This window comes from Branchiostoma floridae, chromosome 11 (genome assembly GCF_000003815.2).
Source record: "Branchiostoma floridae strain S238N-H82 chromosome 11, Bfl_VNyyK, whole genome shotgun sequence".
NCBI classification, from domain to species: domain Eukaryota; kingdom Metazoa; phylum Chordata; class Leptocardii; order Amphioxiformes; family Branchiostomatidae; genus Branchiostoma; species Branchiostoma floridae.
The window spans coordinates 3,276,210-3,294,184 of record NC_049989.1 but is presented as its reverse complement, the minus strand read 5'-3'; the positions used below and the strand labels follow the sequence as shown (position 1 = coordinate 3,294,184).

Sequence of the window (17,975 nt, the reverse complement as noted above, 5' to 3'; positions counted from 1 at the left end):
TGTGATCAGGTGTACATTGGTGAAACAGGAAGGACTTTTGGGACGAGGTTAGAAGAACACAAGAAAGAAGCCAACAACATAGATGCCACAAGATACACAAGATCACAGAAAAGACTTGCGCTCAAAGAAGAAAAGAAGTCGGCAGTTACAGACCATATCGCCAGGAACAATTGCGTAATTGACTGGGAGGGGGCCAAGGTCATAGACAGGGAAGACAATAGGCGGGCACGGTGGATTAAGGAGGCCATCTGGATAAGAAAGTCAACCCCAGTGATGAACCGGGACGAGGGGGGATACAAACTAAGCCACGTTTGGGATTGTTTTCTCACCGCAAAAGCGCCGCCTACATCGGCTACATATAGCGGTGAGAAGCAGAACTCCAGTTAGAAGCTCTGACGAAGGTGTCTGAGAGACATCGAAACGTAAGCTATGTAAGTACCCACGGGTTGTGTACAAAGAATTCTCCTTCATCCTATATTCTACCAACCTGATGAAACTATTTTTGGCAGTTTTATACTACGCGAATCCCTTATACCAAGGAGGGCTGGCCAACATGTGCTTGATTTTGGCTATAAACACGAGCATGACAATAAACATAAACTTGGACTTGCACATACATGTATGTCCAGCTTTAGAATTGAATACAAAAGGATGTACTCGACATCGATTATCACGACGGCATTTTGGTAAAGGTCTAATTCATGTCGCAACCTAGGCTGTCATGTATACCGCTGTTAGTGACAATGCCGGCCCAAATTCATGTCCGTCTCTTGAGGGTATTAATCATGGCCATATGTGCCGCGTCGAAATAGTGGCGAGACCACCTACATGGTGGCTGTCAACTCGTAGCAGAAACAGTGTCCGATCAAAAGGCGGCATTTGGCTCCAATCATTTCACGAGCCGCCGGGTACAAAGGAAAGTCGGTGTCACAAAGAGTGGTCACTGTCACTCTGATTTACATGATGTCGAGTCTGTAATCAATTTATGGGCCGCTTGAATGCAAGAAGTTTACAAAGGGGGGCGATCCAAACGGATTTCCACACCGACGAATTTGTAAAGCATTATGGCAAAAGCTAAAAGGCTGGCCTACTAGAATCAGTGAATAAATTTTTGCTGTACTCAGTGCCGTAGTTGGCAAAACATAAATACGTGTACTGGAGAATTTCAAAGCGAGATCTTGTATAAGCGTATACAGCACAAATGGTGACGTCACAGAAACACAAAGTCACCTATAAACTGTAAATTATATAAGAAGTGCATGTAAAAATAAGGTAACGAATCAAATAATGAACATAAAACTCAACTGAAAAAATAAAGAAGACGCCTGGGTTCGGACGACACGGGGTATCTTGGCTGGTGGCCTGCCTTTCGTTCATGATCCAGGCTGCGTTCTACAGTCTGGGGTCCGAGCACGATAAAGTCCTTGTCCGTATTCAACAGCATATATGCTTTAAGAACGTTCTGTCCGAACTCCGAAGGTCAATGGCATAATGGAACCGTACAGTCCGACCGCGCGTTGTGAAGTGACAAGCTATCTCTCGATTCCCGTTGCCTGTTGGGTAATTAATATTTCGACCAATCAGATCACGCTACGTGTCGCCGCGTGGCGGGAAAACTGTTCTTGATTAGAAACAGGCTCGGATTCCCCACCGCTCAAAACGTGTTTTCTGGCTTTTACTCTATACTAAGAACTATCATTGATAAATGTAGTTTGGTACAATGCTCTAATCTTGCAAAATATTTGATTTGATTAAATTGCCCATTTTCAATACCAGTGTGAGTAAACTTCCTTATAATATAAGATAATTGCTTTCTGAATTGTATTTTGCAGTCCCAAACGATTTGGTTGGCATGTAATAGTAATCATACCAGTGTAACATGTTTCTGAAATGTGGGCAGCACTATGTATAGTTATGAAAAGGCCACTGTTGTCAGGAATTTTAAGGCATGTCTTTTTTTTTCATTTCAGGCTAAGGTAACTGAACTTGAAGCAGAAAACCTGAACCTCCACAAGGACATGGGCAGATTCAAGGGCGAGTATGAAGGAAAACTTGATGTAAGTGTGCTTTGTCTTTTTGTGAGTGATTCTATGTGTTCTGCAGTTGCAGTGTGGTATAAGCCTTGAATATATGTGAAACAACTGTTAATGGATACCTTACAGTGGTGATGAAGTGGTGATTCTCAAAAGGGAAGTTGATGTTGTAAAGATTGAGGAGTTGGCAGAAGTTGATGCAAAAGACTGGGAGCTTTAAATTGAGTCAATGTGAGGAATTTCTGTCAAAGTTATCAGGGAAAATATATCTCTACTGTGAAGTAAGACTGTTGTTATCAATAATGATAATTGTGTAACAGTTAGAACAGAAGAAGAGTGCCCAGCTGCAGAAGAGAGTCGCAGAGATGGAGACAGAAAACAGCAACCTGCAGAAACACATGGAGAGGCTGAAGGGAGAGGTGGAGGGCAAACTGGAGGTACGTTTGAATAAATTCTTGCAAGTTAGTTAAAAGCCCATGTCCCCTTTCCTTCAGCCACCAATAGTTGCTTAGGATTCTTAATCAGTGTGAAAATCCATCCAATGAGACCTCAGGAGTCTCTGTCTCTATGAATGGAAACTAGTCAACACATCTCATTTTGGTCACCCATTTTATTCAACAGCAAGGCCAGAAGGAGACCTGGGAGCTACAGAACAAGATCTCTGAAGTTGAGGCTGAAAAGGAAAAAGTGCAGAAAGAACTGGAAAATGTCAAGGAAGAACTTGAAGAAAACCTTAAGGTGAGATCTGTTGGTATTTTTGTTAGAGTAACATCTGTTCACTATGATTTCAGAAACTTCATTAGCAAAGGGAATGTGAAAACAAGAAGTCCCTCAAAGTATTGTAACATTTATTGGGAGTCTGTAAAAATATATGTACTGGAATGAAACTTTACCATCTATTTTCCTTTGCATTGATGATCAGCAAGAGAAGCTGAAGGGAGAAGAATTGCAGATGAAGATCACCAAGGCAGAGGCAGACAAGGAGAAGCTTCTTGAAGACATGAAGGCTGCCAAGAAGAAATCTGATGATAAGATCAAGGTAGGTCTTTGTGTCTCATCTGTTTCAAACTTAAATCTGTTGATGTCAGACTGTGTGTGAAGTAGGGTAATTACCTTGTGTACAAAAGTTTTGTTTTCCGCCTGTTTGCTCGAGTCTCTGTTGATATTCAATTGCCATAGAATTGCAGGTTTTTACATGCTATGTACATCTGGCACATAGACAGGAAGTTAGGTCAAGGGTTCCAGAATAGGAAATTTCATTTCCTGCCTTGTATTCCATGCTATAGTTGCATGTCTGGTATCTTATGAGAGACAATGAAAGAAATGCATTAGACAGATGTTAAAAGTCCAGTTGAGTGAGATCCATTCTAACACCTGTACTTCTGTAATAGAAAAGAGATGAAACCAACGCTGACCTCCAGAAGAAGATCCAAATAGTGGAAGCTGAAAAAGAACAGGTCCAGGGCGAGCTGAACTCCTTCAAAAAGGAAACTGAAGAAACAACTGAAGTGAGTCTACTAGTCTTCTTTCCTGCCTCTTTTTTCTGAAATTTGACTGAAATTTTTTCAATGATGGCTTTAGTGATGGTCAGTGTCAATTTTTACATTGCTGATTGGTTGCTGTTTTAAGATATCAATCTGACTGGACAATGCTACTATTGCTCTTGTTGTGAGTTATAGTTTTAACATTGTTCCTGTCCTTGGTGCTGAATAAGTGATCTCCACTATGGTCTTCGTGCTGATTGGCTAACACCTTGATGTTGACTTTTCAATTGTCACCATTGTCACCATATTGCTGATCTGTTATCCTTTAATTCTACTCTTGACCCTGATTTGTCCTTGGTGCTGATTGGCCAGCTGTTGTTGTAACCAGGTGCTGATTGGCCATCAGTCCAGCATTGTTGTTTAATGGAGGCAAAACCTGCAGTACAAGCTATAACCTGTTTGACTCCAGACTTTGCCATGTTGTTTGTACTATTGTTGGCCTGTTTTATGTTTATTTCAACATACTACATTAATCCCTTTGGGGCATGAATATGTAATAAAGATCATTGTCATTGTCATTATCCAGCAACATCAAGAGGCCAGCCAGGAACTCCAGAGCAAGATCACTGCCCTTGAGACTGAGAAAGAAAAACTTGATAATGAGATCAAGACAATGAAAGAAGAGACAAATGCTGCTCAAAAGGTATTTAAAATTTATCATTCTAGGTCATTGCTTTGATGTGCGTGTATCTCTTAGTAACTGATCTTGCAAAAGTTGATACAAAAGCCATATAGCCCTTAGCTTGCCTTTTTTCTATGTGAAAGTTTTAAAGGTCCAATGCAAAGAGTTACCCAAACCTCAGCAAGTATTTTGTACTTCTTCAAGGCTGAAAAGGAAAGGATTGACAGCTACCTGCAGAGCATTGCTACTCTGGAGAAGGAAAAGAAGGAAGTGCAGCAAGACTTTGAGACCTTAAGGAAGGAGGCAGAGGACCAAATGTTTCAAGCAACTACAACTCTTTTGGTGAGTCTATATTCAGTTGCCATGGTTCCTAGATTTTAGTCATAGTTATTTTTTAGAATATGTCCTAGTGGCTGTCAGATATTTTATCATTTTCCTTGGAATTTGCAATGCATACTTTCCCCTTTAAATTCTCCATCTTCTTTGGTGTGATTATGTATTGTGACTACTAGTAAATGTACTACATGAAGAAAGATGCAGAAATAATGGCATTAGCATTTGTTTCTTTCATCACTCATCTCATCTATCTAGGGCACCACAGTTTAGCAACTCAGCTCAGTTTTTTGTTTGTTTTCAATGTTCAGTTCAGTTCAATCCCTGACATTGTCTTCTCATATTTACTGTTACCCACCTTTCTGTCGTCATCCATGAACAGTTCATTGTGCAGTAGTTTGGGCTAGTCCTTAGAATCATGACAAGATTAAGATTAAGAAAGATAACGATTCAATGACAAATTTTCATATTTTAACAGGAGGAGAAAAAGGCCACTGCTGCAGCTGCCAGAGAGGTTGCTGACAGAGATGCTGAAATCGAGAACTTGAAGACAGAACTGGACAGAATCAAGAACCTGTCTGAAGATCACGCCAAGGTCAGAACTTTTTTTTTCAAATTTTGCCATCCATTTGCTAAGCAGAAGTGTAAAAGGCTAAAAAAAGTCATTTTCAGTGTACTTTTTCTCATGTCATATTTACCTTTTGTTTGTTGAACCATTGTTTTTTTGTACATTACAGCAAAGCCAGTCAGAAATCTCCGACCTTGAGAAGAGAATAGCTGACCTTGAAGCAGAGAGGGACATGTTGCAGAAGGGTACAGAGGCTCTGAAGGGAACCACTGACCAGAAACTCAAGGTATGGGTATTCAAGATAAAAACATAAGCATCATTTAATCTATTAGAAACATATATACTAGGACAATGGATAAGACTCTTATTGCAACCTATTCTCATATCAATATAAAAAGACCTTAGCAGAATTTGGTTTGTAAGAAGCATATAGATTATAAGCTTTTTGAAGAATGTTAAGATATGTTTCTTTGCAATAATAAAGTTTTATTCACAAATTATACCTCGTTTATTCGACCTTGTTCGGGGAGTACCTTGTGCAGTAGTTCCACCGTGAATCACTAATTATTGTCATTGTTTTGGTCCTTAGCAAACTCAGCAGGAGATAGTAGAGCTACAGAAGAACATCAAAACTGTAACATCTCAGAAAGAAGATCTGCAGAAGGAGTTTGATGAGTTCAAGGAGGAGACAGAAAACCAGACAAAGGTTGGTGCATCTTTCTATCTTAAGTTTAACTTATTTTCAGGCTCTTTTGGATACATTTTGTTTGGCTGTAGTCTATTTTGGAGTACTGTCAATGCATTTAAGTTTGCTGGGATTTAATTTTGTGGTAGCAGGAAAATAGAGTATTTGCAGTGGTTTTAATTGCATGGTAGCGCCATAGAATGTAGTCACATAATCTAATGGAAATATGTTTGCTGTAGTTTTAAGTTTGCGGTGAAGTGGCCATCATGAAAACCGCAAACATAAAACTACCGTAAACATTTCTATATTTGCAGTAATACGTTCTTTGAGATATATTTATTTGTCCCTTTGGTTGTTTTTCCTACCCTCCCACAGCAAGCTCTGTCAGAGAAAGAAGAACTACAGAAGAAAATCTCTGAGACAGAAGCAGAGAGAGATCAGCTTCAGAAGGATCTGGACTCTTCTAAAGCTGAAACAAACAAGGTCACCAAGGTAGGAAAACACACAGGTGAACGGGTGACATGGAAAACTTAATAGTCTTCTCTTCTTCTTTTGTACTGCCCAGCCTCTAATTCTAGAGATTATTGGCAGACTACGCATGAGTTAATTACAATACAAGTGCCCGGTACAAATAGACAAGGGAAAATAAAGGGAAAAATGCTAAAACAAACTGATTTTGTGTGTGCAAGGACAGGACAAGTGAATTAAGTGGGTTAATAGAACATATATTTACATATATACAAGACGTGTAGGGGTGGCTCAATGCAGCAGGGTCCTCCCCAGCTCAGTTTTGAACTGGGAGAGAGACCCCGCCTCCGCCACACCAGGCTCAAGTCCATTCCACTCTCTGATGGTCCGAGTGAAGAACGAGAGCCTGTAGTAGTTGTTCTACAGTAGTAGTAGTAGTCTACTAGTAGATCACCAGTAGATCACGAACTCAGGTATCTGACCTGACTTTGTAGGTGTCAATGGATACATAAGAAGATACATGTACATTCAATCTATACATTCGATGATGGATACATTACAAAGCAAAATTTAACATGTTCCATAAAAGCAAGTATATCAGATTACAAAAGAAAAATTATGGTCTAGGTAACTGAAACTGAATTACATTTTGTATGCCAGTCCCAATGCCATATATTTTCAAAACATGTCATGACGTTCTTTGTTCTGTGGATAGTTTGTTCATAGTAGAGGGTCACAATGTTATCAAGACTCTTATGTACATGTGTAGTACAATATCTAATGCAACATGCATTCATCACATACTGGATGCCTGTTACAATAGGTCATCAAAATTGTTGTTGAAAACTCATAAGTGCAAAGTGAATTTGATACATGTTTTTCCTGATGTCAACAGCAAGGAGAAAGGGAGGTGGCCGAGCTACAGAAGAAACTTGCCAAGGTGGAGGAGGACAAGGACAAACTGCACAGAGAGTTCAAGGCACTCAAAATAGAGTCGGAAGATAAAGCAGAAGTAAGCAGGATCGTTATATTATGTTACTTCTGTCTCTATAATGATGGATTAACTTTATATTCTTAACTGTTTTATTCCTATCCTTGTCCACTATTGATACTACATGTAATGGTATTTTACTTTTAATCTTAAATGTAAGTATAGTATAACCACTGCATTTAGAATATATAGGCAAGAACATGCAAAAAATGTACAATATTTGTATCCTTTTGATTCTTGTTTCCTCAGTATATACATGTCATGTATATCTATGTAGAATATGCTTTAAATCATTGTAATCAGTCAGCTGGTTTGCAGACAGCTGTAAGCTCCTTCCGATTTAAAGTCCAAAGCGATTGTTGAATTGTAACCCTTAATTATCTTACTTGGTGCATGTTGCCCTCTCAGAAAGCTCAAGACCAACAGGAGGCCCTGAGCAGACAGATCTCTGAGTTAGAGGCTGAGAAGTCTGACTTGGAGTCAGATTTAGAGCAAGCTAGAAATGACCTGGACAATAAACTCAAGGTAATGTTTCTATGTCAGGCTCTTACATGTGTGTTTGTTGGATGGATGGCAGTATCTTTTCCAATTTCATATCTTGTGTTATGTCTGTCAAAGTAAAACAAAAAGTGACCTTGAAGCAGTTTTAATTATTGCATTTAACACTGTCAATGAATAGCTGTAATATGCTTCCACAGACAGAGAGGACATGATACAATGTACAATATCTATAGGTTCATGGTAGTGGGGAAATTTCCCCAGGTCTTTTTGACACGTACAAATGAACTTGTCTTTTCGACAAGTACAAGTGGCCCACAGGTAAATGTTCGGATCTAAGGACTTCAATCCTTTCCATAAGCTTGTATGTCTGATGAGAAACAACAGCGGGGTTTGAACTCGCGACCATTTGGTCCAGTGGTCACTAACCACTAGTATACATAGTATACATCCTTGTTACACATGGTTTAGTGTCACCATGTTAAGTACCATTATAATAATGTTCTTGACTTGTTTTTCTAATCCCACAGGCAGGGCAGAAGGAGTCAGGCGATCTCCAGACCAGACTGAACGAGTCAGAAACCCAGAAAAGGGAGCTACAAAAAGAACTTAAGAAGCTCAAGAGGGAATCTGAAGACAAGGAACAAGTATGTTCAACTCTTTTCATTACTATGTTACCTCTTATTTAGTCAAACCAATCTCATAAGTGTTAATGTGCAAAGGCAAGTGTAAAATGAAAGGTCGTTTGCTGTGAAGTTGTAGACACGTTACAATGGTGTAAGATGGTGAGGTTGTAAAATTTAAAGTGTCTGCTGCTCAAGTGGTTAAGAACTACATAACCAGTATACCATTGTCCATTAAGGGACATTTGCAAACTGAATGTTGGAACACTAGCATCAAAATGAGTAGCTGCATTTTATTCTAACTAAGTGGGAGATAACCAACAGATAGTTCCAACAAGAGCAAAAGGTATAGTCTGTATAACACAAACTCTGTTGTCCACGGCTGTAACTGGCTGCTCCCTGCGGAGGAGGCCGGCGATGTTAAGTGTGCTGCTATAAGCGAGATTTAATCAGGCTAAGCTTAAGGCAACAATGTAGAGTTGAACTGTTGCTCACTCACTGACTTCCTCTGCAGCAATACCAGATGGAGTCTGGGAAGCTCCAGAGGAAGATAGCAGATATGGAGTCTCAGAAGGCCCAGGCTTATCAGGACCTGGAACTGGCCAAGGAGGACTTCTCCAGTAAACTAGAGGTGAGTAGATCAAGTTTAGTTTTCTTGCCATCATAAACTCACCTCACCTTGTTGCATGTGCCAAATAGCAGTTACTAATTAGCAACTGGATATAAAAATCATATCCATTTACCTGAATGTCTAATCTCCATTGATGTAATGTATTTCTGTTTTGTTGTACTAGTTTAAATTTGGGAATACCAGTGAAACTGTTGCCACACAGTCGACAAGCATCTGCTATTATTTGTTGATAGCCAGAAACTCTTGCAATTTTGAAATGAACAGAGTTCTTTTTACATGTTGTGTGTAGGTTTTTGTTTAATCATAATTATGTAATGAGAGGTACATTTAGCATATTGCTGTAAAAAATGTTATTCAGAGCACACAAACTGGCTGATCAACTGATTAGGCTTAATGTGTGATAGGCTTAATAAAGGAATTTTCAATTAAATAATAGCACTTATCATCCTATCTGTTATTGTCCACAGCTAAAGGTAAAAGAGACTGAAAGTTTACAAGGCTCATTGTCGGAGCTTGAGACTGTCAAGAAACAACTGGAAAAACATGTTGAGTCCAAGCAACAGGAGACTGTGGAACTCTCTAAGGTATGTTATGTAAAGAATATCTGAAATTGTTATAGCAGAGCATTTTCTTTCTGATTTGACAACTAGAGTTCCACGAACACATACCTTTGCCAAATAAACCAGGTTTGTTATGCAGAATGATGTCTGTTGACAAATGCGTTACTCATTTCATTTTCTTTATAATTATATGCTTGGAGTTGGTTTATAAAATTTCGGCATTGATTATGCAAATTAGATCCCAAGTTACAATTAATTGATATCAAATTGTAGCAAGCATTACTTAAGCTATTAGCATACCAAAAATCATGATGATCCTTTGATCCATTCTTGACTTATTCTTTTTCAAAGTCTTTAAATACACCTCTTACTCTCTTCCCTCTTTCTCAGTTACATATGTGACAACTTTGATGAAAGTACTATAATGGAATACAGTGGATTCATGAACATTTCCTAATCAATATGCAAATTAGCTGTTAATTTGCATAATAAGTATCACATTATATTACATGCCAAAAATCATGACGATCCGTCAACACGTTCATATATTCTCATTAATTATGCAAATGAGATCATCATTTGCATGGTAAATATGTATTGACATTTCTCTCTTTCTCAGCTACATATGTGACAAGTCCTATCATGGAATGTAGTGAATTGATAAATATCCTCATTAATTATGTAAATTAGCTGTTGATTAGCATAATTGGTATCTCATTATGTAGGTCTTCACTTACGCTACCTACATACCAAAAAGCATGATGATCCGCCAACATGTTCATATTTTCTCATTAATTATGCAAATGAGGCCATCATTTGCATAATTGATATCTATCGACATTTCTCTCCTTCCCAGCTACATATGGGACAAGTTTTAAAGTCCTATCATGGAATGCAGTGGTTTTATAAATTTTCCTCATTAATTATGCAAATTAGCTGTTGATTTGCATAATTAGTATACCATTATGTAAGTCATCACTCATTCTATCTACATACCAAAAATCATGACGATTCGTCAACACGTTGTAGAGTTATTCTCGTCCAAAGTTTGAAAGGAAACCGGCACCTGCAGTTCCAAAAAAGCCGCTAGGGGGCCCAAACTCCCAGCACTTACTCTCTGCCTCGAGGGCTATCTACCACTCGAAAATCATGATCACAGCATGTCCAGAACAGGAGATATCAAAAATTGAGGTTCTGCTGCAGTACCTTAGCAAGCCGCTAGGGGGCCCATTATCGAACTTGACCTTCGTTTTCCCGACCCCTACCCACCTACCAAATATAATCGGGATACATCAAAGGCTTCTCGAGTTATGCTGTTAACACACACACACACAGACACACACACAGACTCACAAGCCTAAAACATAACCTTAGCCATTCTGGCAAAGGTAATTAGCCCTAATCCTTAAGCCAATTATGTCTTAATAGATGCCTTTTGGTGACTTGATTTTTGATGGCAACAGTCAGTTGTTTAAAAGTTGATTTCAAGACAATTATTTCTAATCCTTGAGGAAATTATCTCTTAATAAATGCCTTCCTGTAACATAGCTTTTGATGGCAACAGTCAGTCAAAGTTTGATACATCTGTTGTCCTGTAAAACTTGATGCATCTGTAGAATGGTGAATCAGAATTTCTGTCTGCATCCTAACTCAACTGTTGTTGTTTTTTCTGCATCATTCTTAAACAGAACAAGGAAAAGGAATCTCAGACTCTGCAAGGAAGAATCAAAGAGCTGGAGTCCATCAAAGCACAACTAGAAAAAGACATGGAAACCAAGCAGCAACAGAATACAGAGATTGTTCAGGTAGTTTAGATAAGTACACTGTCAGGTTGTAGTTGTATTGCTGTGCATATGAGGTGCAAACATGACTGTAATCATCATTCTGTAAATGTCCAATCTAAATTTAGATATAGTGTGTAACTTTAGTATTTTTGTTGATCCTCATTCAAATGTTTAATGCCACAATGATTTTATAATGTAGCATGAAAGTTCATTTGTGTTGGTAAAATATATAATAGAAAAATGCTAACACTTTACTTCCAACACTGAATTAAACTCTATCTCAATCACCGTCGATTTCATAATTTCCTACATGTCTCTTTTTAATCATAAGTTTATAGGTATTGTAATGTCCTGTTTGACTAATCTAATAACTACTGTTTTCAATACAGAACAAGGAAAAGGAAGCTGGAAGTTTGCAGGAAAAAATAACAGAACTGGAATCACTAAAAACACAACTAGAAACTGATGTAGAGACAAAGAAACAAGAGAATGCAGAGATTGTGAAGGTATGGATCGTTGAATTTTATTCAGAACTAATGTATACAATCAAAACTGCCTATGAACACCACTCGGGGACCAATAAAATCTGATCCTTGTGTACAGGTGGTCCCTATAGACAGGATCCATAATGCTAGTGCCAAAAGGAAAAAGTACCCCAAAAAATGTATGACATGTAAGGGACCACCTAAAAGTGATGACATTGGCCAGGTGGTCCCTACGTATAAGTAGAGCTGGTCATTTGTACAGGTTTGACTGTAGAGCAATGTGCTGGTGGTCCATGTTTAGGCCGTCAGTTGGTTGTGTAATGATAACCAGACCTACATGTAGATCTAATTATCTTTTCAGAGCTCAATGTATACTGTTACTGTGGTAGTCTTCTGGTTCACTATAAGCTTATGATTAATGTTTTTATTTTTTTAAATTTTCAGCAAGCAGAATCTCAGGTCTTTGAGATGTCCAAAACCATCATGGACCTACAAAAGGAAGTGCAAAATGCCAACGTTGAGCTAGAAACTGCCAAGAACCAGGCAGCAGAGAACGAAAAGGTGCCTGAGCAACTCAGAAAGTACAGAATCAAGGCTTAGGCTAAAAACTATCATCGCTAAAATCATGCAAATTATGTCTTTTAAAATCAGTACAAATGTCAATGAATCTTAAAAAGCCATTGAAAGCCGTTGACTTTATATAATAACAACACAGAATCAAGTGTTGTGCTTAAATAGTACATGTATCATTACTAACACCATACAAATGGTGTTTTAGAATCACTGTAGATTTATGAATGAATGTACAATATGCTAATCTCTAAATAGACAATCTACTAGATGTTATATTACAGATAATAATGCATGTTTTAGTGATATAATTTCTTAATGATCACGAGAATGTGATGTGCACCTGTTTACCTGTGATTTAAGTATACTATGTGGAAGGTCTTTCTTGTATGTGTTATCTACCTATCTACCTTAAATCATATAGTCATGTACTTTCTAACAAATCTGCATGAACAGTGTTGTGTCTGTGTTTGTGACCCGATTGTTGTCTGGCAACTGACACCTCAGCTTCTAAACGCTTTGCATGATTTAGCTACTTTCTGTGTTTGAAAAGGGTTGTTCTGCTGGGTTAAATAATATTGTTTCCAAGTAGCGAAACGTTTTTGCTTTTGCATGTTGTCTTGTTTATAGCATTAACCCCAAGTAGTGCTTTTTGTAGTAGGAAAGTGTCAACCTGCCTTGAAATTAATCATCTCTGAAAGATTTTTTGAGCCATATTTCAAGTTAATGAGTCTGTGTCATACGGGTATGAGCTGACGTAGATGCCATGGTCTGCCATTTGTGTTGCTGTAGTTTGGTGCTGGCATGTGTAGTAACTCTACTGCACTTTTCTATGGATGTTTTCCAGCTTATTAACTTCTTCATTAACAGTGACCATCATATAACTGTCTCCCAAGGCACAAACAGTTGAAAGACTCAGACTTGTACTTTCTTACTGTTCAATAGTTACTTTTATAGCACATTGAATGTCAATGAAACCTTCTGATACTGATATGAGCAAAGGGCTTGAAACCTAACATGTTTCAGTAGTGTATATAACAATTGGAACAGTCAAGGTCAACTTGTACTTTCTCACCCCCCTCCCCATTTCTGATGAGCAGCAAGGTCACGCCACCTTGTCAGACACGCAGGCTTCCCTCTCCAAGGCAGAGGCGGAGAACAACAGTCTGCGTGCCGAGGTAGAGGGCCTGTCAGTTAGGCTCAATCTAGAGCGATCTCAGGTACAAGCCTCGCGGAGGCCTCCTCCAATCACAGGTGTACAGGCTTGGGGTCAAAGGGTGCTCCTGTACTAACCATGCATCCATATGGTGATATACTAACCTTAAATAGTAAACAGAGGGCTAATTGCTTTATACTTTTTATACTCATTCATAATCTATGCATGGACAGAAGAATTGAACACTAGTGTGCAGAGCTACATTTACTTGCAACCGCATTTTGCATTGTTCAACTTGGTCAATTTCAGGACTTAAGTCTTTGTGTTACTGTCTAACATGTTTATGGTGTACTGTACATGTGTCACATGGCAACTTGATAAATGCTTTTTCCCCTTGTCTGTCAATGACATTAAGGACTATCTAATAAGATGACCTGTTGTATTCATGACTCTCTTGCCTTCTTGCCACTCTTTTTGCTGATGAGCTATACATACAGCATTACATGATTTTTCTGTGCACTTCATACAGTGTTGATAAAATGTACTTTACTGCTGTACCACTATTTCTGCAGCTTTTCAATATCTCAAACATGCACAAGGATTTTATGATTGACTGTACAGGATAAATTGCACAAATATCTGTCCCTTTTCAGGCTACTTAATACTTCTCTCATTCCCTGTTGAATTAAGCATACTTAGTGTGTCTCTGATCATGCTTTTTACCTGATACGCACTCCTTTCTGACACCAGCACACACCTTGTATTTTTGTTTGTCTGTCTGTCTGTAATGTTACCGCTAACATGGTGTGCATTGGGGAGAAGGTGTGCTGCCTGGGTGAAGGTTGTGTGTGGTTGTTCTGTCTGTGACTCATGTTTCCATGGCATGGCATGTGTGTGAGTTGTCCTGTCTGTCATTGAAGTTGAGATGAACTGCTCTTTTTTTCACAATGCAAGTGTTTGACTATGAATGATCTTTCACTGGGTGTCGGGTGGTTTGAAGTCATAACTGGTTGATTGAATGGTTTTATCCCTTGATTGACATGTCTTGGTGTTGGGTTTACTGATCTGTCATATTTTGAACTTGAGCTTGTGACTTTGCTTCTTGTGTTTCCTAAGTTGTGGTGATTGTTGCCACCAAACGTATTATCTTCAGTATCTGAGATCCCTCTATCTTTTATTATGCTTGAGTTATAAAGTGTTTCCCATCTGGTATTTAGTTTGTTGTTGTTGCCTTGTTGCAATTGTCCTTGTCTTTTGGTTCTTCTTGATTTGTTTCATATATCTTTTTTTGAAAGACTATTGAGTTTTGTAAAAGTTATTCTGCAACATGATATATTGAAGTTTTTTCACATTGTGATTATACCCTTTTGTTTCTGAACAGTTATCTGAAGTGCAAAATTCCTTAAAGCAACAACTAGACGACTACAAATCTCGGTAAGTGGATCTTATATGGTTTCTAGTTGATGTATTGTAACAGTTGCAATGATTGCTGTTGCCATCACTCTTAAGGCACTTGTGCTATGTCCTTGGTGTACAGTGATCTATATGTTGATAGTCTAGATTTTAAGCATCTTCTAGTTCTACACCAGGTCCTCATAGATCTTTTAAGCATAATTCTAGTTTCACTATTCTTGACTTTGCCTCTTATGCTATGCTGGCAGCTACACATGTATCACCAGACAAAACTGTATTGTTAAATTAAGGGGCATTAATTCACCACTGACTGATGCAAAGTTATTCAAACTGGTCTGGTCAAAAGCTAACTTAAAGCTGCCTGCTCCTTATTTTCTTGCCTTCCTTCCTCCAGCACAAAAAGGTAAGAATCACTAGAGCTAGTGGTATCGCCTTTTTGACATTTTGTGATTGGAAATCACAATGTTTATGAACCAAACTCTCTGTCATCACTATGCAAGCTTGGAAAAGAATGAAAAATAATCTAATCCAAAAGGTTAGAATCTGTACGGTAGTGCAAGTATTAAAAGACACAGTCTTTCAGAAAATCTCAGGATACTGTAATATGCGTGCTTCACAATTATGACATCTTGTGTTTGTTTTTAGGGAGAACACCTTGCAGCGAGATTTTGAAAGCGAGCGTATGTCACTGCAGAAAGCAGTGGACATCACGGAAAAACTGGTCAAACAAAAGGATGAAGAACTTACGATGTACCAATCCCAGGTAACCAAAGAGATAAAATTGTATAAAAGCTGTGTAAGGATGGTAGACTAGCATTTCATTTCTTAATCAACTTGTTTCGTTCTTTAATGTGCATGAAAAAGAAGCTCTAATATCCTTTTATTCATTGATGTCAGGGTTGATAGTGAACTGAAATGCATACATGTTTTTGTAGTGTACAGACAGAAACCTTCAATGCAGAGCCTCCCAGGGCCCTAGTACCTAGAAAATTCATCCTTTCACATATGGCTGCCTCCTTGTGGAAGAAAGATGTCTTTAAAAAACACCACTTTTTTTAACCTTCACAGGTCACAGACTTGAAGGGTGAAACCCACCTTGTGGACAGCTTGAAGTTGAAGATAGCGGCCTTAGAAGAAGTCAACGAGGAACTGGAAGACAAAGTGAACGTCTTAAACACAGCAGTGGAACAGCTGCAGAAGGAGTTGGATGCCATGACAGCTGGTAAGTTTTCCTATTTTCAAATTTTTGCATGGATTTGGAATAATCCAAAGATATGCTTTTTGAATATTTGATTGAGACATTGTCAAGAAAATTCCTCTACCTTGAATTGATTATTGACTTTTCAGATGTACAAAAACAATTATGTACATTCAAAACTGCACAAGTGACCACCTCTACATAAGGACAACCTGGCCAATGTGACCACTTTTTGGTGGTCCCTTAGATAATTTACATAGACCCTATTTTATCAGTCCCTTTATGGTCTATGATTTATGGTCTTTTGGGGCAATTTTGACTGTAATAAACATGTTATGTTGTATTGCGTATAACCCACAAAGGATGGCAATCTATAGCATAGAATTTGTCACAAATCCATTTTCAGTCCATTGCTTTTAATGATTCCCAATATATATTAAATTTTATTAACACTGGTTTTGATACAGGGTCTGGTGTCATCTTTGAAGTGGTCTTCAAGGACAGTCAATGGATTTGATATTAGATTTTAATCATTGCAAATATGCTACTTATTCGTTGATTGAATTTATTTGATAAGTCTAACTTCATTGCATTTCTTTCCAACTCAAGTATTTTATTTTTTCCTTTTTGTAGAGCACATTTCATATGTGGCAAACGAAATTTACCACGTTTATGGTGAAGTCTTAGAAAAAGACCCTGAGGACACAAAGGGTCCGCTGTTTAGCCCCAAAGTCAGTACTCCAGTTCCTGACATACTGGAGGACGGGGACGAACTGTCCATTTTGAATTCCTCTTTTGAGCTCATGCAGGCCAGGCTCGATGAACTGGAGCATGGTAGGTCCTCAACACATCAACAACAGACAACAGACAAAACAAGAACTCCAATATCTTATTACCGCTATGTATGAATATGTAGGACTGGATTTATAAGCTACTGACATCTTGCACACAGCAGTTATCCCTCAATAAGACATCTGGAGCCGCATAGTTCAAGTCGGCCACATATACTTCCGTGGAATATTTAGACTTTCTATAATTTTCTTGTTTTATTCATTGCAAGTTTCTTTCTGATTCTGTCTTTGCATTTTGGCCACTGGCTCCCAGCAACAGACATGTCTAAAGCAGGAAATTGAAGACAGTCGAACCGCAGAGCTCTATGCGCATCCGTTCTGCGCAGCCTTCTCTGGACAGGTCATAAGCCAGAACGCAGTTTGTCCTGGTTTGACCCCGCTGCATGCGTATAAACAACTGCCTGTTGTGCAACAAAAAGACCTCAGACCTACATAATGTTTATACTTTTTCACATCTACAGGATTTGCCCAGCACAGCCATGTGGATATCTATTGCATTGCAAAAGTTCAGCCAACGTTGTGGCCCCCGAAAAAAAAGCAATTTTCGGTCTGTGTATTTGTGATTATCTTTTCTCCAGTTGTCCGGGGCACAATCAGTTTTGTCCACAGTCGGACAGTCCAGTTCCTCACCTTCACATTGATACCAAACTTGAAGGGTAAATTTTAGGAGAAACGGTTTTGCCCCAAAAAAAACTACAGCCATGTCAAATTCCCTCGCGTCTTTTTTCGAAAGAGAAACCGCACACACTGATCTTTCACTATGCTTTACAAAACTCAGACATGATGTTTTGACATCATTGCGCTTGCACATGAATCCTACTTATTCTGGCTTCTGGATAATGTTAGTTTTATTTTGGTGGGTTTCTCGAAATCTATTTGCGACGGCAAGACTTGAGCCGTTAGTTATATAAACTTTTCCAAATGCTGGTTGAACTTGCAACATTAGGCCTGACCCCCGCGGC

General features: G+C 38.6%; 1 protein-coding gene across 12 annotated transcripts in view; it reads left to right on the top strand.

Moving 5' to 3' along the window:
- The window catches only part of LOC118425666 (CAP-Gly domain-containing linker protein 1-like), an 80,473-nt gene that overhangs the window by 54,977 nt on the left and 7,521 nt on the right, over positions 1-17,975 (top strand). For 10 of the 12 annotated variants that reach the window (XM_035834657.1, XM_035834658.1, XM_035834661.1 and 7 more), the window contains 23 exons: positions 1,971-2,057; positions 2,354-2,470; positions 2,655-2,771; positions 2,956-3,072; positions 3,425-3,541; positions 4,104-4,220; positions 4,404-4,541; positions 5,011-5,127; positions 5,270-5,386; positions 5,690-5,806; positions 6,161-6,277; positions 7,149-7,265; positions 7,653-7,769; positions 8,273-8,389; positions 8,880-8,996; positions 9,464-9,580; positions 11,245-11,361; positions 11,730-11,846; positions 12,270-12,386; positions 13,496-13,615; positions 14,933-14,985; positions 15,610-15,727; positions 16,033-16,186. In XM_035834657.1, the coding sequence (XP_035690550.1) occupies positions 1,971-2,057; positions 2,354-2,470; positions 2,655-2,771; positions 2,956-3,072; positions 3,425-3,541; positions 4,104-4,220; positions 4,404-4,541; positions 5,011-5,127; positions 5,270-5,386; positions 5,690-5,806; positions 6,161-6,277; positions 7,149-7,265; positions 7,653-7,769; positions 8,273-8,389; positions 8,880-8,996; positions 9,464-9,580; positions 11,245-11,361; positions 11,730-11,846; positions 12,270-12,386; positions 13,496-13,615; positions 14,933-14,985; positions 15,610-15,727; positions 16,033-16,186 (2,659 nt within the window). The remainder of the gene's footprint in view (positions 1-1,970; positions 2,058-2,353; positions 2,471-2,654; positions 2,772-2,955; positions 3,073-3,424; positions 3,542-4,103; positions 4,221-4,403; positions 4,542-5,010; positions 5,128-5,269; positions 5,387-5,689; positions 5,807-6,160; positions 6,278-7,148; positions 7,266-7,652; positions 7,770-8,272; positions 8,390-8,879; positions 8,997-9,463; positions 9,581-11,244; positions 11,362-11,729; positions 11,847-12,269; positions 12,387-13,495; positions 13,616-14,932; positions 14,986-15,609; positions 15,728-16,032; positions 16,187-17,975) is intronic. The other 2 variants (XM_035834656.1, XM_035834663.1) reach the window with 2 other exon arrangements.